Source organism: Haliotis cracherodii, unplaced genomic scaffold, assembly GCF_022045235.1.
Source record: "Haliotis cracherodii isolate W230 unplaced genomic scaffold, xgHalCrac1.p SCAF_2, whole genome shotgun sequence".
In the NCBI taxonomy this organism is placed as follows: Eukaryota; Metazoa; Mollusca; class Gastropoda; order Lepetellida; family Haliotidae; genus Haliotis; species Haliotis cracherodii.
In genome coordinates, this window is record NW_027266275.1 from 51924168 (window position 1) to 51948335 (window position 24168).

Here is a 24168-nt window from a genome sequence, read left to right on the forward strand (position 1 = left end):
CCTTACACACAGCTCCCTCGTACATTGTGGTGGATTATAATGTAAACACTTGTACAGGTTTTATGAATGGTTAAAAGGGGGAAGCCGTAGCGTTTTATTAATGTATAATTTGTTTTTACTAAAACTGTTACCGTTATTGGTGTGTATTGTAGAAATGATTAAAATGAAGTTATGATGCAATATAAATATTACTTTCTATTATCTTTACGAAAATCACCGATATACATGAGTCATGTGATAACACAAGAACAAGATGGCGACTGGTGGATGCGATGTTCGCCTTTACAACATAATAATTCTTGGACTGGCGTTTATGTTTATATTTACTGCGTTCCAGACATGTTCTATGGTAGAGGTAAGGAGAGCGTTATTAGATGTTTTTGATCTTGTTCATGTGTTTTCTTGTCAACAGGCACGCCATTTCCAGCCGACCGCACTGCTCGGTCAGGGGGTGTTGTTCAGTGTTTGTTTTGATTCTGACAACCTCCAGCGCACAATATGGAAATAGAAAGCAACTGCAACCGATCCAACTTTTCTTGGCAACAATGCAGTTTACCGGGCGCAGCTTATATAGGACTAACTGGCACAGATTTCCTTCTGTGGTTCTGGCTTCACGGATCTTACGTGCGTCTTCGATTCTTAGGCACGTAAGGTTTTTAGTAGGTTGCACCTTAATTGTATTTCGTCTGTACAAAAAGGCCCGTGGCCTACAAGTACCAAAAAATAAAGTGAATTAGGTTACACCCAACTCTATTCATAGCCCTTGGATCCTCTTTCCGATCAAGCATACCTATACTAACACTAGGATTGGGATGTCCCTTTCTGATCAAAGACACTTCACGATCCTTACCGTTGGAAACCCCTGGCAAATCAAACAACCCCTTGGATCCTTAGGGCTAGCCATGGTACCTCTTTACGCTCTTTAGGGTCGATGGCTTAGCTACCTTACATCTTTTAACAAAAAATAAAAATGGAATTTGAAAGAAAATCTGAAAATATTTATCAATTCTTGTGGAATATTATTGTATGTGCAACAAGGAAAACAATCTGGTGTTGATCACTAAGTAAATGAGTGCTATTTATTTGTGATAGTGCCTGGGATCCTGTGGCCTACCTTTAGAATAAAGTACAACAAACTGTATTCCGAAGGTGCTCCACTTTTAATGCATCTGTTTCATATGGATAACCAGTGTCATATAACTGACAAGATAATCTTTCAAACAATTTGAAAGGGGCACTTATCTTAAGGGAACTAGTTGGTTCTGTGTCATTCCATGTCCTGGTAGTTTGGTTACTCTCAGGTCGTCTCATTACCAGGGTTTGTTTATACATCATCAAGGGGTATTGGTGGCCTAGTTGTCTAAGGCACTGCAAATTGTTGTGCAGAGTTGCATCCAATGGGCACGCCAGAAACCTATGATAGTTCAAATCCTGGTTCACCCTGATTATATTTATAGGTTTTCAACCGACCTATGAAGATCTGGGTTAGAATGGGTCTTCAGCAACCCATGCTTGCCGCAAAAGGCGTCTATCACATAATTAAGGCTGACTATCGTTACAGGTTATAGAGATTGATAATCGTTAACTAAATATCAATAATTTATCAGTAAATATCAGAGAAGTAACTTGAAACAAATACACACAAAAAATTACGAAAGGAATCAACATATTTCACTTGACTGGTGAGTGGTGGCACATTTATGCAGAGATTACGTTGTGGACATTAAAAAAACAGTTACTGGGTACTTTCCATCCTCGGCAATTGACATGACTAACAATAACATGTCTTTTTGGTAAATCTAAACTTTTTTCATCTCAGCAGTTTATGAAATATATAATTGATGACATAATTTACATTTCAATAATCGTTGATATTTCTTCCCATCAACAATAATTCTGATTATAGATATGTTTTTGCTAGCCCTACACATGGTTCACTTGGTATATTCAACTAAACTGTAACTATCAAGGTCGACATTAATTATCAGGCGCTAACGGAAAGTCCTGTATTTGTATAAAAGTCCTTATATTAAAAATCCTGGTTTCAAAATGACCTAAGGGATATAAAAGTACCAGGTTACAAAATGACACATGAGATCCGAAACTACTAGGCAATAAAAATGTAGGTGTGAAATTGCTAAGAATATGAAAAACCCACACACTTGCCTGCCACCATATTCCATCAAATATTTGCATATATTGGGGGGCAATGGCAAAAAGTAGGTATTCTCATATTATTGCCATGGAAACCATTCTTGACCTAACAGAGATACAGTTGGTAGAATGGTTCAGGCAAATTTTCACCATTCTACATTTTTTTGATACAGGAGAAAATAGCGAAACAAGGTCACACTTCCCACAGATGATGGGCCACCAATTTGACTAGTTTGTCAATTTGTAAATCTTATCCATAAGAACCACAGGACACAGGCCTTAAACTATGTGTGGATGGTAATGACTATTGGAAGATCCAAGTTGTTCAACAAGACATCGCTATTTGCGCTCAACATGCAAATCGTAAACAATGTGGCGAAAATACACTGGGTTTTGTTTTGACATGATTTTCAATTTCAAAGCTGCCAAACAGCATGTTTGTATTTCATTATTACAGATATAAGTTAATAATATCAAGCTATGTAATGTAGAATAGGATGGAGGTCAATCTCATTCATCTTATCATCCTTACAATCAGAATTCAATTTCACTATCGGTATATGTTTCTATCAAACTGCAATGGTTAGGGGTATTTCAACAAACAGCATCTGGTAAACCTCCACTGTTGTTGTTATCTGTTTGTTTATGTTAAAGAAATTAATTAGTGTTACCCCATTGTATCTTAGAAATCTTCATGTAGCTAACTAGTGTTCAGGAACCACTGACTCCAACTCATTTCCTGTAGACATTATTTTCTCCTAAGTTTTTGTTTCCTTAAATGCAATTGTCTTTAAACACTGCATTCGATATGATATTGTAAAGCAAAGCATTAAAACATCTTCCTCTATTTTGGTTCAGTTATCTGCAAAATTCACCAACCTGCAAAGCCTAGTCTGCCTCAGTCCCTGAACCATATCATTTACCTTCCGCCCAGTCCTTTCTGTAATGCAAAAGCTCGAAATGAAGCAAGTCTAGATTTTCCTCAGCGTCAGGCTGAATCTCACATTTCACTGGGGCTCCTTTTCAATTTAAATGGAGTTAATTCTTTGTATCAAAATTTTATATTTAAGCATTTCTATGTGCAAAGCCATAACATTAGTTGTAACTATGATAATGTGAATGGGAAATTTTTATTATGATTTGGTAATTGTTACTGACATTAGTTGTTGATTTAACCAAATATTGGGCTCTTCGAAGGTATAGATAAAATCTGACCACTCCATCTTTGATATATTAAAAAAAAAAATAACAACTGTAAACATTGTACAGATATGAAGTAACTTATTTTGTCAATTAATTTAAATGAAGTGTGTGAGTCTTTTACCACCGAATAAAACTTATAAAGAGAACAAAGCCTTCTCAGGTCAGGTATTGTTAAAACACTAAGTCTGCTACACATTGAATAGTATTAAGTGTTAATTTAATGGACAGACCAAACAACTTCATGATAAATAAAGTATAATGCTCGTGTACATTGAGCTATACAAATTTATTTTATTTTTAGTTCGACCAACCCAAGCTAAATGTTAGCAAATATTTGTTAACGATTAAATTGAAAAGTCGACCTTGTTTCCGTTGTCACATGATGAGGCAGGTTCTATTTCTGTTCAATAGTATTGTTCCAACACATCTTTCACTTGACACTATTGTAAGCAGCGACAGCCCTGGTGAGTCATGTGGCCAGTTGTAAATATAGTATTGTTTATGACTCGCAACAGTCCTAATGGAGTCCAAAGTTCTGTCTTCCCTATATCTCTCTTTCACATGAAGATGAGGAATAGTAAGAATCAGCTAGTTATTGGAAAAGGATTTTCTTAATTACCAATTCAAGGAATTAATTTTACCAAATATTTTCCTGCCTATTTGTTTTCTTTGCTGTCATTTGACTACTGACAATGATATGACCTTTTGCACTTTGCCCATGCCCTTAATACTTTTCTCAGAATGCTCATTTAGCTGGGCTATGGCATGAGTGTTTCTTGAAATAATGGCACCAGAGTTGGTTCAACTTCCAGTTGTTGTTATCTGACCATTAACAACCAGGAAATCTGGGTACAATGGGTCCCAAGCAACCTGTCCTAGTTGTAGAAGGTGACTTGATGGATCGGGTGGTCAGGTTCGCTGACTTGGTTGATGACGTGTCAATGTACCCCACAGCATGGATCTTTGCTCATGATATCAATCACTGCATGGCTGTCTTATTTACAGGTTGTTGTCATATAGCTGAAATGTTGCAGAGTGTGGCGTTAAACAACAAACACAAACCATGTTGTATATATTTTGAGTTTGTAACATACTAAACACTACAATATGTAACATGTTGTGCTTTTTACAGTGTGTCTAGTATACGACACCAGCTACACAATCATGTGAAGTTTCAATATGTTGCCACAAGGCTGCGCTGAAAATGTGTGTGAATTATAAATGCTCTTAGTGGAATCAAGTTAGAAATACCCTGGTATAAATGTGCCAATGGCATGGCTAAAATCATAATGGCACTGGTAAAGTTGACAGTGTCTTTAGGGCACATCTAGAAATCATATATTTATAAAATTTATATCAATGTGATGATTTTTATTGTATAAAGCCAGTGATAAATGTGCTTTCAGAAAATTAAACTGGATAAACACGTGGGAAATGATGAACTCATGAATGTTCTTAATTAACAGATTTTTAAGCAACATATGACTTTTTTAATTGAAAAACATTCTTCTGGTTGACACACTAAGTTCCAAAGGGAAAACCTATTTCCAGCAGTAGTAAGATTTTCTCCTTTATATTGATGTTTCACCTGACATAGTACAACACAGTTTGGCCGAGTTTATCAAGTTTTTGTATGCAGAGGTTTTCAAACTTAATACTTCTTTCCCCACAGACAATAGAAGTATCAAGCCTATTTCAGCTATCCTGAACAATATTCCAAATATTTTCTTTTGAATATATTATTTTTTCTTGGGTATTGCTGAAATATTTTTGAAAATTAGTTACTTCCATAATTATTATCTATTAGAATTCTATATGTTTTGTACATACATACATGTTTTGGACATCTGTGCTGATAGCTGCATATCTTTGTTGACATTTTCAACTAATGACTACATCTAGCTGAGTTAGAGTGATCAGCATGGGATGTTTTTGTATGTACTGACAGTTTCTTGTGACGCCATAAATGTCACTAGTCTTACTCTTAACTGAGATTTGTGGGTATAACTCACAGTGTCTGTGGCATTATATATTCATCATTCTTGTACTGACGGTTTCTTGTGATGCCATAAAAGCCACTAGTCTTACTCTTAACTGAGATTTGTGGGAATAACTCACAGTGTCTGTGGCATTATATATTCATCATTCTTGTACTGACGGTTTCTTGTGATGCCATAAAAGCCACTAGTCTTACTCTTAACTGAGATTTGTGGGAATAACTCACAGTGTCTGTGGCATTATATATTCATCATTCTTGTACTGACGGTTTCTTGTGATGCCATAAAAGCCACTAGTCTTACTCTTAACTGAGATTTGTGGGAATAACTCACAGTGTCTGTGGCATTATATATTCATCATTCTTGTACTGACGGTTTCTTGTGACGCCATAAAAGCCACTAGTCTTACTCTTAACTGAGATTTGTGGGTATAACTCACAGTGTCTGTGGCATTATATATTCATCATTCTTGTGTTGCAGAAAACAGTACTGGACAGTGTCGGCAAGTCAAACAATGACACTAACAACACATTTTCTGGAAATGGCTACACAAGGTGTGTGACTATTTTATGAAATGGACTTATGGTATAATCCAGTTATTATCTTCATTTTAAAGCTTGCTTGTATTGGCATAGCACTAATTACTGTTTTAAGAAGAAAATGTGTTAAAAAACAAACTATGAACATACCCTACCCACCCCATTTTGTGATGGATTTCATTAGGAAACACTCCTATTGTTTTTTTGGCCATATGCAATATGTTTTTTTTCGATGACTTAATTGATTCCTGTTTTTCAGCCTGGGTATCATCTATGGAGTATTCTCCCTGTCCAACTGGGCTGCCCCGTCTTTTGTCAGTTACGTAGGCCCAAAACTGTCCATGATCATCGGAGCATTGTTGTATTTGTAAGTGTCATGTTTATTATTTTTGTATGGATTGATCAATATTCAAAATTTTGTGATATAAGGATGTGATTCATTGGAAAATAAGGGGGTGAATCATGGTGATATGAGTGTGTAAATCATGGTAATATATGGGTGTGAATCATGGTAATATATAGGCGTGAATCTTGGTAATGTAAAAATGAATCATGGTAATAAATGGTGTGAATCATGGTAATATAAGGGTGTGAATCATGGTAATATAATTGAATCATGGTAATATAAGGGTGTGAATCATGGTAATATGAGGATGTGAATCATGGTAACAGAAGGGTGTGAATTATGGTAATATAAGGGAATCATGGTAAGATAAGAGTGTGATTTATGGTAATATAAGGGTGGGAATCATGGTAATATTAGGGAATCATTGTAATATAAGGGTGGGAATTATGGTAATATTAGGGAATCATGGTAATATAAGGGTGTGAATTATGGTAATATAAGGGAATCATTGTAATATAAGGGTGTGGATTATGGTAATATGAGGGTGTGAATCATGGTAACATAAGGGTGTGAATCTTGGTAATATAAGGGAATCATGGTAAGATAAGGGTGTGAATTATGGTAATATAAGGGTGTGAATCATGGTAATATAAGGGTGTGAATCATGGTAATATGAGGGTGTGAATCATGGTAACATAAGGTTGTGAATCATGGTAATATAAGGGTGGGAATCATGGTAACATAAGGGTGTGAATCATGGTAATATAAGGGTGTGAATTATGGTAATATGAGGGTGTGAATCATAGTAACATAAGGTTGTGAATCATGGTAATATGAGGATGTGAATCATGGTAACATAAGGGTGGGAATCATGGTAATATAAGGGAATCATGGTAATATGAGGATGTGACTCATGGTAACAAAAGGGTGTGAATCATGGTAATATTAGGGTGGGAATCATGGTAATATAAGGGAATCATTGTAATATGAGGATGTGAATCATGGTAACAAAAGGGTGTGAATCATGGTAATATAAGGGAATCATGGTAATATAAGGGTGTGAATTGTGGTAATATAAGGGTGGGAATCATGGTAATATAAGGGAATCATGGTAATATTTATAAGGGTGTGAATTATGGTAATATAAGGGTGTGAATCATGGTAATATATGGGAATCATGGTAATATAAGGGTGGGAATCATAGTAATATAAGGGAATCATGGTAATATAAGGATGGGAATCATGGTAACATGAGGATGTGAATCACAGAAATATGAGGGTGTGAATCATGGAAATATGAGGATATGAGTCATGGTGATATGAGAGTGTAAATCATGGTAATATGAGGGTGTGAATCATGGTACTATGAGGGTGTGAATCATGGTGATATATGGGTGTGAATCATGGTGATATCAGGGTGTGAATTGTGGTAATATGAGGTTGTGAATTATAGTAATATGAGGTTGTGAATCATGGTAATATGATGGTGTGAATCATGGTAATATAAGGGTGGGAATCATGGAAATATAAGGATGTGAATCATAGTAATATGAGGATGTGAATCATGGTGATATGAGGGTGTGAATTGTGTTCTGAAAATTTGGAGAAAAAAGTGAGCTTCCTGATCACAAGAGAGACATCAGTTTAGTCAATCTGTTGTTGAAGTGATGCCTTGAACAATGGATGATTTCATTGTTAATTGTTTGTGACAATGTGTTAATATGCTGCCATGTTGCTAGGGGCCGCTTCATAAACAGTTAAATGGCCGATCAGCATGAAGCAGAATTTTTTGTTTTCTGTGAGAAAGACTGAGAATAACATCACTGATGTCCTAGCCACTGTGGGTAATATTGTACTGTACTCAATAAAGATTAATAAAATCATGATGCTTTTTGTTGACTGAATAGTGAGCACAATGATATTTGTTTCAGTCTGTTTATCCTCTCGTTTCTGAAACCCATGGAATGGGCTCTGTACCTGGGGTCAGCGCTGGTTGGATTCGGGGCAGCGAGTAAGTTGCCAGTGACAGCAGAATGAATCAATGAAGTTGCATGCAGTGGCCGAAAACAACTCTTGGGAGTTGCCACAAGATGGCTGCCCTTGCAAAACAACCACCAGTTTTTGTTTTCGATCTGGAATCTTTATTTAATATTCACTTTTGATGAATTAAAGTATTCAAAGCTGTCCTACAGTTTTCAATGGCTAACATTTCTAACAGGTCCATCCATAGCCCTGAGAAGTGACATAGAGAAAACTGATAAAAAACAAGGAACGGATGAAGAGTCGTCTCATTGCATGAAATTGGGAATTGTTTCTTAAGAAATAGTTTTGAATTAGAACATTTATAAATATGTATATAGAATTTTGGATATTTTTAGGTATATGTTAGTGACCACCTGAAGGGTGATATGGATTGGTGGAGGTGTTACCCAAGCTAGAATCCTTGAGACCTGCAGAAGGGGTTATAACATAAGCCTTTATTTAATAAACTACTTTTAGTGCTCAAATTATTTGGATGTCAGAACTTTTCATGTTAAAGTGCTGCTTTTGTTTCCAGTTTTGTGGACAGCCCAAGGATCAACATTGACAATAAATTCCGACACAGAGACTGTGGCTCGGAACAGCGGTATATTCTGGGCTCTGCTGCAGTGCAGGTACATGTCATAGGCCTCACACAAGCAAACATTCTCTATTCCAAGGGATTGAAAAGGGATTGAAACATAGCTGGGACTTTAGTTTGATGAAAGTGATGGGCTGTGAGGTAGCAACCTTGAGTAAGGTAGAGACGTTGACTTGGATGTTAATGAGGGAGCTATAAGGTAATTATAATGGTGTTTGTACTTGTAGGTTATCAAGAGTTTTGAGGATCTGCATGAATGGGGGAAATTAAGGCCAAACAAATTTGTTGTCTTGTTTTATTGATCATCATTTTGGCTGAAGACACAATATAGAGAAAATGTTGTCAAAGTTGATTTGAGGATAATGTCTTGAAAGCAATTATTATGATCAGCAAATTGGTTGAATGTTTCAGTCTCCTGTTTGGGAATATGTACAGCTATTTTGTGTTCAAGTCCAAGAGCGAGGTGACAGACATTGAAAGAACCGATCTGTTTATTGGTTTGAGTTCTGCAGCTCTGCTAGGAGTCCTCTGTCTGTTTCTCATCCGAAAAAAGCGACCATCTGATGCTGAAAATCTGGTCAATCTGAATTCCAGGTAACAATGTGTCCTTCATTGTTTAGAATGTTTCTTGAAGACCTCATGAAAATTCAGAGTATAAATGGTTGTCAGTACCAGTCAGGTTCCAGTCAGATTACTTTATACAATGACACTATGTCAGCTCACAACTGACACAATCTTTGCCACACCAGGGTATAATATTGACTTGTCTCCAACTACAGATGACTTAATTTACAGTAAACTACGGTAATAATGGTCACGCTCATAACGAACTAACAGATATGACAAACTGTTGTTTAGGTCCTGACCATTTGCTGTTTATTTTAGACAAAATGCTTATGTCAAACTATGTTATAACAAACTACAATTAGTGGTCCCTTTGAGTTTGTTATAACCGTAGTTTACTGTATTTGCAATGTCTGTCATGGCCTCACATGAAACCCCACCGATATATGTGCATCTGTTTCATGTTTCAGTGGTTCACACAGTGCAGACACAGCTCTTTCTGCTCTCAGTGAGTATTCTTAATTGTACGAGGGGTGTTCATTGAAGATTTCCCCTAAACCACTTAGGGTTCTCATATTTGGTTGAAATTTCACATGTGTAATGATACATGTATCTGTGGGATATGTCTGAATTTGCAGCACCGAACTATTAATCTTACCACTTTTACAGGTGTTATGATCGAGTAGGGTGTGACAATGGAGCCAGTAGAATACTGAGCAGTGATTAGGTTTTTATATTTGAAAGGTCGCACACCAAAAGAAACTTTTGATGAAATGAAAGCAACTTATGGGGAAGATGCCCCATCATATGACGTTGTTAAACACTGGCATCGCCAGTTCAAGTGTGGTCGGACATCTGTGGAAACAGCTGCCATTCCTGGTCGCCCCCATTCAGTCATTGATGAGGACACTATCCGTCAAGTGGAGCCATTTTGGCAGACCGACGTATAACTGTTCGCCAGTTAACACAAGATGTCAAGGTCAGTGTAGGGTCTGTGGAAAAAATCATCCATGACAATTTGAACATGCATAAGGTGTCTGCACGATGGATTCCCAGGTTGCTCACACCTTTCCAAAAGCAGGCACGAATCAATTGCTCAAAGGATCTTTTGGACATGTGCCAAAAAAAACAGGCAAAATGTTTTGACAGACTTATCACACAGGATGAAACATGGGTCTATCACTATGATCCTGAGACTAAAGTTCAGTCGATGCAATGGAAGCATGTGGAGTCACTACCCCCAAAGAAGGCACGTGTCCAACCCTCTGCAGGCAAGGTCATGCTCACAGTGTTTTGGGACCAGCACGGAGTAGTGATGATGGATTTCTTGGCAAAGGGTACCACAATTACAGGAGCTTATTATGCTTCACTGCTGCGGAAATTGCGGGACGCTATCAAGCTTAAGAGGCGTGGCATGCTGACTGAGGGTGTCCGTCTCCTGCAAGACAATGCTCCAGTACATAACTCTCATGTTGCTCAGACAGAAGCGCGGTCCTGTGGCTATGAAATCCTTCCACATCCTCCTTACTCTCCTGACCTTGCACCATCTGACTTCCACCTCTTTCCAACCATGAAGTCATTTTTGAAGGGAAAACGTTTCACAGATGATGAAACACTGATTTCTGAAGTCAAATCCTGGTTTGAGACGCAAAATGAGGCATTTTACAAGCGAGGTCTCCATAGTTGCATAAAACGTTGGGAGAAGTGTGTAACTCTTGGAGGTTCCTATGTGGGGAAAGACTAATACCTATGCCAAGTTTCATTCCACTAGGTCCATCAGAAGTGGGTCAGGGAAAATCTTTAATGAACACCCCTCGTATGTAAGAAATAAATGACTTGTAATCGTTGTTTGTTGCTGCGCCCCTCATGGTTTATTTTTCCATTGTTTTATTGTACAATTAACAACTCCCACTAGTCGTTTATTTCTTTAATAAAGTTTACTTTTTGAGTTACATCGTTATGGAATGACGTCATGATGCTGTTCAAATTACCTCCCCTGTGATCTAACGTATCCTTGGTAACATTGTTCTTTCATTGCTGTCAAGCAAGATGGCCCATCCACATTAATTTTCAGTGAAATACAACGTAGTTTCTTTTAACTTGTCTGATTTATGAATATTATAACATTGGAAGAAATACGGCAAGATGATGTCAACCTTCCCTCATGCCTCAGTCTTATCACAAACATATTCCAACCATTGTGTCCATGCCACAGCAGTCACTAAATTGTCAGAGGCTGGCGCTGGTGCCTGCAAATTATGTCTGTCTCTGGACAAAGGAATGGCTTAACTGCAGTCTACCCCAAAGGAATATGATGGTGGCTGTAGAGTAGCAAGTTGTTTTAACATTCTGGTCAATATTGTGTTGACATTTTATACCTGTTGTTTGTTTCCCCACAATTTCTCCATTATTTGAATGCCTTCCTTCATATGATTCTACCGTGGATGTAACTGTCGTGAAGGACAATGTAAGGACAGAAGTTGGTATGAGAGCTGAGAGAGCAGACATGTGATGGTTATTGACTATTGTCATGGGACAAGCACATTAATCCTTCATATTGATCAGCAAAAAGATGTGACTGTCAAAGGAAAATAACACACACTGATATTGATCATCATGTGACTGTCACAGGACAGTTGGTCATGTTGATATTTTCATGGGTTTGATAATGAAATAGTCCATACTTCTTGTATTGCATTTGTCTAAGAGTAACCTGACTTTTTGAATCAGGCAATTTTAATATATTATGTTTGAACATAAATCTCATGTAATTTTGTTTTGTTCACCAGTGTTTGAAATAATTTTAGTGACCCATAAGTGTTGCCTGCCTTCCTCAAAGCAACCTGCCCACAATCAGACATTATTTAATATTGAAAATTTGAAAAAGAGAGAGACAATTTGGGTCTTGATTCAGTTGAAATAATGATCACTTGAGAATCTACAAGGAATCATAATTGAACTCAATTGTAAGTACAGTGTTCCCTTGCTATTGCACTTGTCGATATAGCCCTAACTCAGTTATAGCACACTGCTGCGCACGGTAAAGCATGGCTCCCAAAATTTACTAACATATACTTAAGTTTTCTAATGACACAATGTTTTCCTCCATCTCAGAAAACATTATCAGCTGATGACCGCTGTAAGGTTTAAATCATCTGCCAGTCGGCCAGGTGAAGGAAAATTTCATGCAGCCCCACAGAAAACTTACCAGTCTCAGGCAGACAGGCAAGAAGTTATTTCAGACACTGCTGTTAACCTTTAATTTGCTTATACATGTGTATGTATCAATTAATAATTATTTCTTTTTATTTCTGACAGAACGGTCACTGCAGCTCCTCAAGACAAAAGAAATGATCTACTTGAGCTTCACATTTGCATACACTGGTAAATAATGTCCATTCACTGGTAAATAATGTTGATACACTAGTTAATAATGTCGATACACTGGTAAATAATTTCCATACACTGGTAAATAATGTCCATACACTGGTTAATAATGTCCATTCACTGGTTAATAATGTCCATACACTGGTTGATAATGTTAATACACTGGTAAATAATGTCCATACACTGGTTAATAATGTTGATACACTGGTAAATAATGTTCATACACTAGTTAATAATGTCCATACATTGGTAAATAATGTCCATACACTGGTAAATCATGTCAATACACTGGTAAATAATGTCCATACACTGGTTAATAATGTCAATACACTGGTAAATAATGTCCATACACTGGTTAATAATGTCCATACACTGGTAAATAAGGTCGATACACTGGTTAAAAATGTCAATTCACTGGTAAATAATGTCCATTCATTGGTTAAAAAAACGTCAATACGTAAATATGTCGATACACTGGTACATCATGTCGATACACTGGTTAATTATGTCCATACACTGGTTAATAATGTCCATACACTGGTTAATAATGTCCATACACTGGTTAATAATGTCCATACACTGGTTAATAATGTCTATCATTTGATAACAATTGTTTATGTAGTTGGTCTTTCACACAGCAATACAAAGATTCCATAAACTGTTGAATAGTTTTGTTATTTCATAAATGAACAAATCAGAATTAAAAGCTTTTTTCTTTACATCACAGGTTTTGGAAAGTGATGAAATTTATATCATTAGCGTTAATGAATGGTTTATTGATTGTAAGAGAGGAAATTTATGGATATCAACTTCTTTATTATGAGGAACACTACATTTCTTTTTTCCCCCTTTGATTTCTTATTACTTTTGTTGTTTTTACATGATATGCTCTCTGCATCCTAGCATTCATTCTGATGAAGGAGTAAGCATAAACTCTAAAACGTTGTGTTCCTCATTATATAGAAGTTGACTTCCATAAATTCTCTTCCTTATATGTTTCACTCCTAAATGCCTTTCAAAGACTTAATTGATAGGTAATCATACTGTAATAACACATGTTATTTGGTGGATTTTGTGTTTTTCAGGTTTAGAGTTGACATTTTTCAGTGGAGTGTATGGAACATGCGTATCCCACAACTTGCATTTTGGGGCGGAGAGAAACGGTCTCCTTGGTTTGTCAGGAATATTCATTGGAGTTGGGGAGATTTTAGGTAAGCTGGTTTGGTGTCTTGATTGTCTACATCCTGTTATGAGACTGGAGACTGATGTAGGTGACCAGTATTGATGTCCCAATACTGGGTTACATTATGAGACTGGAGACCGATGTAGGTGACCAGTATTGATGTCCCAATACTGGGTTACATTATGAGACTAGTGACAGATGTAGGTAACCAGTATTGATGTCCCAATACTGGGTTACATTATGAGACTGGTGACCGATGTAGGTAAACAGTATTGATGTCTCAATACTGGGTTACATTATGAGACTGGTGACCGATGTAGGTGAGTGAGTGAGTGAGTTGGGTTTAACGCCGCTTTTAACAGTATTCCAGTTGCATCACGATGTGTCAGCTTAATGTGGGAGGAAAGCCCGAAGTGATGCAGGTCTCAGACGTTTACCACTTCTGTGAAACCCACAAGCAAGGGTATGGTGCTGACAAACCTAGAAACATAATCGGGGCAAACCCGGATTCAAACCCACAATCATAGGTTTCTGGCGTGCCCAAGGGACGCAACTCTGCACAGCGAATCGCGGCGTCTTAGACGACTGGGCCACCCGTGCCCCCAACCAATGTAGGTGACCAGTAATGATGTCCCAATACTACGTTACATTGTGAGACTGGTGACTGATGTAGGTATAGGTGTCCCAGTGCAGTACCCAGGGTAGAATAGGTCTTCAGCAACCCATGCTTGCTGTAACAAGCAACTAGGCGACATTTGTAAGAAGTGACGAATGGGATTGAGTGGTCAGGCTCGCTGACTTGGTGGATGCATGTCATTGTGCCCCAATTCCATGGATGGATGCTCATGATATCAATCACTGGATTGTCTGTTTATTACAGACCGCAGTCATATAGCTGGAATATTGCGGAGTGTGGCGCTAAAGAACAAACGAAACAAACAAAACTAAAGTACAGCATGCAGTACTTGGGGACAGTACAGTACAGCATGCAGTACTGGGGTACAGTACAGGACATCATGCAGTACTTGGGTACAGTACAGTACAGCATGCAGTACTGGGGTACAGTACAGGACATCATGCAGTACTTGGGTACAGTACAGTACAGCATGCAGTACTTGGGTACAGTACAGTACAGCATGCAGTACTGGGGTACAGTACAGCGCAGCATGCAGTACTTGGGTACAGTACAGCATGCAGTACTGGGGTACAGTACAGTGCAGAAAGCAGTACTGGGGTACAGTACAGTGCAGAAAGCAGTACTGGGGTACAGTACAGTACAGCATGCAGTACTTGGGTACAGTAGAATTCAGCATGCAGTACTGGGGTACAGTGCAGCACAGCATGCAGCACTGGGCTACAGTACATTGCAGCATGCAGTACTGGGGTACAGTACAGGACATCATGCAGTACTTGGGGACAGTACAGTACATCATGCAGTACTGGGGTACAGTACAGTGCAGCATGCAGTACTGGGGTACAGTACAGTACAGCATGCAGTACTGGGGTACAGTACAGGACGTCATGCAGTACTTGGGACAGTACAGTGCAGCATGCAGTACTGGGGTACAGTACAGTACAGCATGCAGTACTTCGGTACAGTACATTGCAGCATGCAGTACTGGGGTGCAGTACTGGGGGACAGTACAGTGCAGCATGCAGTACTGGGGTACAGTACAGTACAACATGCATCACTTGGATTCTATCCTGTCCAGGAGATCAAGGAAAACTCAGCTTTTAGTCAAACAGAATATTTTCCTCAAATGTAAAGGTTTGGTGTAATATTTACAATATGTTGTCATTTATTGTTTTTAAGATATGACAGTCTACATGAAGGACGTTAACTACATGCACCTTCATGATTGACATTTTGTGCTGTCATCTTTCAGGGGGTGGCATATTTGGCCTGTTTGGCAAGAGAACCAACACACATGGCCGTGACCCAATAGTGTTGTTTGGCTATGTGCTTCACCTGGTGGCATTCTTCCTAATCTTCCTGAACATGCCCAACAACTCCTCCTTGACGGACTCGGCCGAGGCTACGTACATCGAGTCCAAGTAAGTACATCCAGTCCAAGTAAGTACATCCAGTCCAAGTAAGTACATCCAGTCCAATTAAGTACATCCAGTCCAATTAAGTACATCCAGTACAAGTAAGTACATCCAGTCCAAGTAAGTACATCCAGTACAAGTAGTACATCCAGAACAAGTAAGTACATACAGTCCCAGTAAGTACATCCAGTCCAAGTAAGTACATCCAGTCCAATTAAGTACATCCAGTCCATGGAAGTACATCCAGTCCAAGTATGTACATCCAGTCCAAGTAAGTACATCCAGTACAAGTAAGTACATCCAGTCCCAGTAAGTACATCCAGTCCAATTAAGTACATCCAGTCCAAGTAAGTACATCCAGTCCAAGTAAGTACATCCAGTCCAAGTAAGTACATCCGGTCCACGTAAGTACATCCAGTCCAATTAAGTACGTCCAGTCCATGTAAGTACATCCAGTCCAATTAAGTATATCCAGTCCACGTAAGTACATCCAGTCCAATTAAGTACATCCAGTCCAAGTAAGTACATCCAGTCCAAGTAAGTACATCCAGTCCAAGTAAGTACATCCGGTCCACGTAAGTACATCCAGTCCAATTAAGTACGTCCAGTCCATGTAAGTACATCCAGTCCAATTAAGTACATCCAGTCCACGTAAGTACATCCAGTCCAATTAAGTACATCCAGTCCATGTAAGTACATCCGGTCCAATTAAGTACGTCCAGTCCAATTTATTCCAACAATATGGATGGAAAGAATCAAGTTCTGCAGGCCTGCTTTGCTATAGCTGGGATATTGTGTGACTCCATGTTGTCCTGTTGCAGCAAGTACGTGGCCCTGGTGTGCAGCTTCCTGCTGGGACTCGGGGACAGCAGCTTCAACACACAGGTAGGGGGACATCATCAGTGACAAAACACACAGCACATGCTCATTATTAACATCGTTGTCCTCAAACATCCTTTAGTTTACAAGTCTGTATCCAGCTACCCGAGGCAAGGGAGTTAACGGACTATAGAAGTCCAGTTTCCAGCCTTGCCGAACTAGGCTGGAATTCCGTAGTTACATTTTGGCTGGACTGATGAGTCTATACATAGTCCAATCAATATCGTGTAAAGAACAAGACATCCGGTTCATAAACAACATGGATTTCAACGTGCAGATTTCTGTCGACTGCAGTATTTGCAAAGCTTGTGTACCGTCAACTGGCCGTCGAGAGATTTTTCCAAATCTTTTCATGTTTTTTATCAAGGTGCTCAAGTGATTTGATGCACTTTGCTAGGTAAGACCAGTTTTATTACAATAGAGATCTTGACTTTTGATCAGATCGTCTTGACTGGGCGCCACCACTTTGATTGAAGCAAATGCAAGTGACGAGAGAGGTGGAATCTGATTGGTCAATAGGAAGAACTTAGACGGGACATAACATGTAATAGCCACCGGTGGCACTACGATAGAGCCACAAAATTCCAGTCTTGTTTGGCAAGGGTGGAAACTGGACTTATATATTCAGGTAACACCCTTGCCTCAGGAAGATGATCTGTATAATTCCAATCATTTTAATACATAGCTCCACATATAGTGTGTCATCCCTGAAGAGCTTCCAGGTGAAAATAGTCCCCAATATCTCAACATTGTTGTATGACCTGATTGAAGAGGATTGGCGGGTCTGGCTCATTGTCTGGCTGGTTAAGATTACTCACTGGTTGGTTGGGCTTGTCCAGACTCAAATAAGTACTGACTGTCATCATATTGCTAGAGTATTGCTGAATGCTGTGTTAAACAGCATTCACTCACTCATAACATTTTAAACATTTGATTCAAATCCAGTGGGAATAAAAAGGAACATGTAAGTCCAAGAAATGAGGGTTACTTACCTCCCTTAGATCTCATTTATCATTTGTTAAAACCCCTTCAGAACAAACAGTGTTATACATAGGTAGGGAATGTGATTTTTGTTTTTGTTTTGATGTCTTTATAATTGAATCAGAAGTACATAGACCAGTAATTATGGATTCTCTGATGAAATCATTGAGTGGTCAGACATGTGAGTTAGGGTAAAGAGGAGTGATTCTGTTGTGATTCTGTTGTGATTCTGTTGTGATTCTGTTCTAAGCTGTACTCCGTGCTGGGCTTCATGTTTCCAGAAGACAGTGCTCCAGCCTTTGCCCTCTTCAAGTTTGTTCAAGTAAGTACATATGCTGTTTCCCTGAAGTAAAGATATATGTTCACTCAGAAAATACATGTACTGTTTCCCTGTACACACATATACATAAAGCCACAGCGCTGGTGTTGCTGTGAGCTAGGGCATGTTGAGAGAAGCGGCATTATGGTAATTTTTACAATGGTGACAAAATCTTTGTTGAAGGATCTGAAGTGACGGTTTTATAAAAAGAATGGTATTGGTACAATAAGTAATATGACATGACACATGTGATACTTTTTTTATTCAATGCAAAAGTGGAAAATGTTCCAGAAAATAGTGTGTACAGCTTTACATGGTCGTTGGTACAGTAATTTGTACCATCTTGTTTTTTGATAGAAAAGACAATATTTTCATATTCAGATATGAATTGAACATATTTTCATGTTGTAGCACATTCAGTTGCATGCTTTGTTTCATTTTTGGTTTTATTTCTATCTGATAATGAATATCAGTTCATTTAAGATATAAAACTAGGGTTTTAGTTAGAGTCACATAAACTACTTTTATTGTATTTACAAACTGAACTACTTCCCAGAAGTAAAGTTACATGTTCACTCAGAAAATACATGTACTGTTTACCAGAAGTAAAGTAACATGTTCACTCAGAAAATACATGTACTGCTTCTCTGAAGTAAAGTTATATGTTCACTCAGAAAATACATGTCTGTTTACCAGAAGTAAAGTTACATGTTCACTCAGAAAATACATGTACTGCTTCTCTGAAGTAAAGCTACATGTTTGCTCAGAAAATACATGTACTGTTTCCCTGAAGTAAAGCTATATGTTTACTCACAAAGTACATGTACTATTTCCCTGAAGTAACAATAAATTAAAAGTTAGTAATAAGGAAGAATGGTCCTGTTTAGGAACAAATTTTGGTGTTGGTGATAATATATGTTGTGGATATTTATTGGTGTTCTTCATCTTAAACAGGATCAGTGATTGATAATCATAACTAAAGGGTTGTGTTCCATTCAGTCCATAGCTGCAGCAGCTGCGTTTGCGTACAGCATCTTCCTGAGCCTGCAGTGGACGTTGCTGATCCTGGTGATCACTGGCACCATCGGCCAATACTGCTTCAATGTCATCGAGTGGAGCAGCTCACGCTCATTCAATGATGGATACATGTCTATAGACTGATCAGTGGTGAGAGAGGACATTGAAGTGTCACCATACAATTACCGTATTCAGCATAATAAGTACCCTGCTCTAATAAGTGCCCACAGCGATATTTGCTAATATATTGGCTAGTGAACAATCCCAATTAGCACCCCTTCCGATTGATCAATGTACAAAAGACTTAATTGTTTGTGTATAATACGCACTCGTGTGTTATATGCACCCTTATTTGTGGGCAGTTAAATTCTGGAAAATATATCTGTTGTGTATGATACACACATACTTTACTTTTGTATCATTTCAGGCTGTCAGCATAAACTATGAAATTTACAATCGCTCAACTCTGTTTTTTTCTCACCCAAATTATATTCCAATAAGAGCCCCCTATTTCTAATTTTGAGCGTGCCCTGGGCACTTATTACGTCAAATACGGTAGTTGCAATACAGCTATCTTATCTTCCATGCATAGATACTAAAGTATATGTTACTTAGTTTTAGGACCTGTATTGAGCTGTACACGGTAATTTTCAGTGTACCGCAGCATTGTTAGTTAACTTCAGTGATGTTGCAGAAGCAATCTGCTTGAGACATGAGGCTGTGTATGCAATGGCAAGGCTCAGTGGCCAGTCCAGACATTACTTATCTGCAGTATGGTGGCAGCAGGTGGCAGTCTTCCTAGCAATGAATAGTCAGTGGAAGTTTTGATCCTCCTGCATCCTACAGATAATGATGTGTTTGTATCTACACTATTATAGTGTATCTTGACCTGACTACCATGATACACACTGTGATTTTGTGCATCATCCCAGCTCAAGCTGAACTATGTTATGCTGCTGATGTATATGACTCTATATCATCTCGGTATCGGTAAATCTCGTAATCCACCCACCCTGTACTGTTTGCTTATGCAAATCTTAGCACAATATTTCCTCGTTTGATCGAATACAGGACTCATTGCAGTATGTCACGGCTACTCGTCAGTATACATGTTGATATGATAGTTTTGAAGTGGAATTACAACAACCTCCATTCGAAATTAACCCATTTGTTTGGACGATGCCCCTTAACCCAACTTAGTTCGTATGCATACTGATTATGCAAAATTCAAAACAGGAAGTGATGTAAGCCACACAATCCACATGTATCATTCCACGAAATAGTGATACCATGATAATATAGAGTTGCCTGCCCTTGAGTCGCTCATGACACATTCTTTGGTTACCGAACTCATCATCAACATCAGTAAATTTTAATTGATTTGTCATAAAACTTGGACAAAGAACAAGAAACATTTGGCGTGTGACATATTTAATAGATTAGTCAGCGTGTGCCATTGGGATCCATTTGAAATTAACTACTCCAATAATATAACATACCATGCGAAATGAGATTTTATAGATGTAAGTTAGATGTTGCATTTGTGGTTAATGTGGTCAGACATGATTATGATAAAAATGATGCCTTGTTACCTCTGCCCTCATTAGATCCTATGTAAATATCAGTTTGCGACACCCGGTTTTCATTTCTGCAAATGAATTTGACTTTGTGTGTTTTACTCAGATCCTTGTGAGTGCGAAGACAAAAGAGGGAGCATCCATTCCTTGTCGTTTTGCCAGCAGCATTCAGTGATCCTTGCAAGGCTCCCACCATCGTGGGACAGTGGGCTTCCAGCTTTGTGTCGGTGTACAGGCTCCGTCATGTGTTGTATAGCTTCAGCCACAGCGCTGGTGTTGCTGTGAGCTAGGGCATGTTGAGAGAAGCAGCACTGTAGTAATTCTTCAATGGTGACACAATCTTTGTTGAAGGATCTGAGGTGACGGTTGTATAGAAAGAACGGTGTTAGTACAAAAAGTAATATGACATGACACATATGATACTTTTTTATTCAATGCAAAAGTGGAAAATGTTCCAGAAAACAGTGTGTACAGCTTTACATTGTTGGTTGGTACAGTAATTTGTACCATCTTGTTTTGTGATAGAAAAGACGATATTTTCATATTCAGATATGAATTGAACATATTTTCATGTTGTAGCACATTCAGATGCATGCTTTGTTTCATTTTTGGTTTTATATCTACCTGAACATGAATATCAGTTCATGTAAGATATAAAACTAGGGTTTTAGTTAGAGTCACATAAACTACTTTCATTGTACTTACAAACTGACCATACCACAGTTGGGTTTTCTTCATCTTGCCATGACAATCTCTTTGTTGGAATTCATATTGCATTGTTATCACAGCTTGATAGGGGAAACATAGCACCATCTCTTGCATATGGGATATGCATGGAATCAAACGAGAAATATTGTTATTAATTCATGTTTATTATTTCTCAGTAGAACAGAATAACACGTTGTTGTATCCCCTACCCCAATTTTGATATTGAGTGTCCATACTTAAACTCCTCAGTTCCCTGTTGTTTCACAATGTATTTTGTGCATCAAACATTTCAAAGATTATTATATACTTAGAAGGGTGATTTGGAGTCATCTACCTCAGTATGTGGAGCAACTGGTTTCCAATTTCTACTGCAATAGGTTACTGTGGAATCATACAGACAATGATTGATTTGAACATATTTTATTGCGAAAAGCCAAATGGATACAGCACAGGTGACACACTTGTGAGGCCTTGTCCTGATGGAGACAATGGAGAGGGGGACTTGTAACTGAAGCTGTTCACAGTTTAATATCTTGATAAATGTTGCATAAAGAAATATTACACAAAGCATTTACTAATTCTATAAATAAGACTAAATCCAAATTTAGCACAAATTTGAAAATGCTTTTTGTTGATTTTATCACATGGCATAACAATATGAGTGCAAGTTATCACACGAAACACGAGAGGGGGACTGTCTGACTCGTTGTCCTCAGGATAACTGGCAACATTTTACTTCTGTGTTTGGAGATCAGGTACAGTGTAATGAATTGTTACAAAAGTGCAAATCTTGTTCACAAAGTTGAATAATTTTCTTACTGAATGTTTGAATTTGATAGTATATTTCCATGTTTCCTATAATGTTTGCTGTGTAAAGGTATTCAGGGAAAAGCCTACAAGCTACAATGACTTGGAGATTATCTGAGCCGAGTAAATCACTATTGTAAGGACCAAGCCGTGGCAAGGCACTTTCAACATTAATTCATAAGGGACAGATCTTGCATAATTCTGAGTTGCACATAGGTTATTTATATTACCAATGGTCTCTTCTTCTGAGTAAATGTAGAAAAATGTTGATTTCCTAATCTCAAGTGGAAACATCAGCTGGGATAATCTGTTGTTGGAACGGCGTCACATAAAACTGCCTGTGACGCAAATATAGGATGCCGTCATCTCCCAATATTTGTGACAAGGCAATATTGGTATTGTCCTTTCAAGTTGGAAACATATCTGCAAATACTCATTCTAATTATTTTGATATTACATAACACTATGTGTAATTATACTCTGATGTGGTGTAACAGGGTCAGGTTGTGACCTTAACCTTGGAACTTGCTTGTGGTTGCACCATTATTGTTATTTTGAGTTTTCCCATCCGGTCATTATCAGTTGCAAAATATGTTTTTTGTCATATATCACATTTAAGTGATAGGTTACAAGGAAAAAAGTATTATGAAATTTTGATAATTTCAATAATCTTACATCAAAATGTCACAAGCATTGCGATGAGCTTGTCCTTCATGACACGATGTCATGTCCTCGCGAGCAACAACCAGATTTTGGTGATGAAGATTGGGTGTATGATCCTCACTTGGTTTTAAACAATGGCAAAGAGGTGTGCATCAGTACCTCTGGTTGTTACGTTTCCATTCCATATGGAGACTTAAGGCATTCTCAACATGTTTGGGAAGTAAACAGATGTCAGTGAGGACACCAGGTTTTAAGTTAAGATTTTAGTCAAGAAATCATTGTCATGCCTCCCATTATATATTGTTAGCTTTTTAGTGGCTTGCTTTTATAAGTGTTTTTTTATCATTTTGAGTTTTCATTACTTGCGATCTATCATGTTTTGTTTTAATAACTGTATTCATGATCCATGTATTAGTAACAATGTATGTCAGTCAGTCAGTCCTGGAGTCCATTTTATATATTGTACAATATTTATTCCATTTGGTTGCTTAAATAATTGGAATTATTGTAAATCTAGATAAGAATCGCGTCATTGAATGATTTAGTTGTTCGCTGTCAAACAGCCAGAAGGATAGTAGCACTCAACAGTGAGGACCTTATTGACTGTAAATCATGCATGCTCATTTCACAGTTTAGCTTTATTGCCTTACATGAATATGCTTTAAAATATCTTAAGTCTCTGTTGACAAACTGTATTGGAAGAAGTCACTGCACTTCTCAATCCCTGTAAACCTGCATCTACATTGGTCATGTATCTGTGTCCTCTGCCACCACAGGCATCAGACTGTGATAATAGTCCCCAAAGTCGTATATAGGCAAACAGGAATATTTTTTTAAGAGTTTTGATATGTTATTTTAGTATTATTAAATGATTTAAATATGGAATTTTATTTGTCTTGTTTGAACTTTATTGTGGAGTCTGAATCCTGTGGCTGCATCATTAACAACTGTGATAACTCTGCTACAGGACCTATTGTTATATCTGTACTTTTCACTTGTGCCAATAAACAAACTTGTCTTGCAACAGAATTTGTCCTAGAATGGGTACTGGCAGCGGAGGATGTGACACGGCTTACATGATGAAGGCCCACACGAAGAGGTATGGTGTTCACAAAACCTACTGTGTTTCACCAACACCACCTCGAATATTTCAGCTTTGTGATGGTGTATAACTT

The 24168-nt window shown here is 38.0% G+C and overlaps 1 protein-coding gene across 1 annotated transcript; it reads left to right on the forward strand.

Annotated features, from left to right (window-relative positions):
- Nucleotides 1-253: 253 nt before the first annotated feature.
- LOC139468207 (UNC93-like protein MFSD11) lies at nt 254-24009 on the forward strand. Its single transcript, XM_071250025.1, has 14 exons — nt 254-355; nt 5835-5908; nt 6153-6260; nt 8171-8250; nt 8797-8893; nt 9271-9453; nt 9894-9931; nt 12742-12807; nt 13896-14021; nt 15880-16048; nt 16864-16927; nt 18153-18224; nt 19221-19388; nt 20922-24009. The coding sequence occupies exons 1-13, from the start codon at nt 254-256 to the stop codon at nt 19380-19382; spliced, it is 1341 nt and encodes a 446-aa protein (XP_071106126.1). The 3' UTR covers nt 19383-19388; nt 20922-24009.
- Nucleotides 24010-24168: the final 159 nt, after the last annotated feature.

Coding starts and splice junctions, on each gene's coding strand:
- LOC139468207 (XM_071250025.1), top strand. CDS start 254: ATGGCGACTGGTGGATGCGATGTTCGCCTTTACAACATAATAATTCTT. Junction 356..5,834: donor AGACATGTTCTATGGTAGAG/GTAAGGAGAGCG, acceptor CTTGTGTTGCAG/AAAACAGTACTGGACAGTGT. Junction 9,932..12,741: donor CACAGCTCTTTCTGCTCTCA/GTGAGTATTCTT, acceptor TATTTCTGACAG/AACGGTCACTGCAGCTCCTC.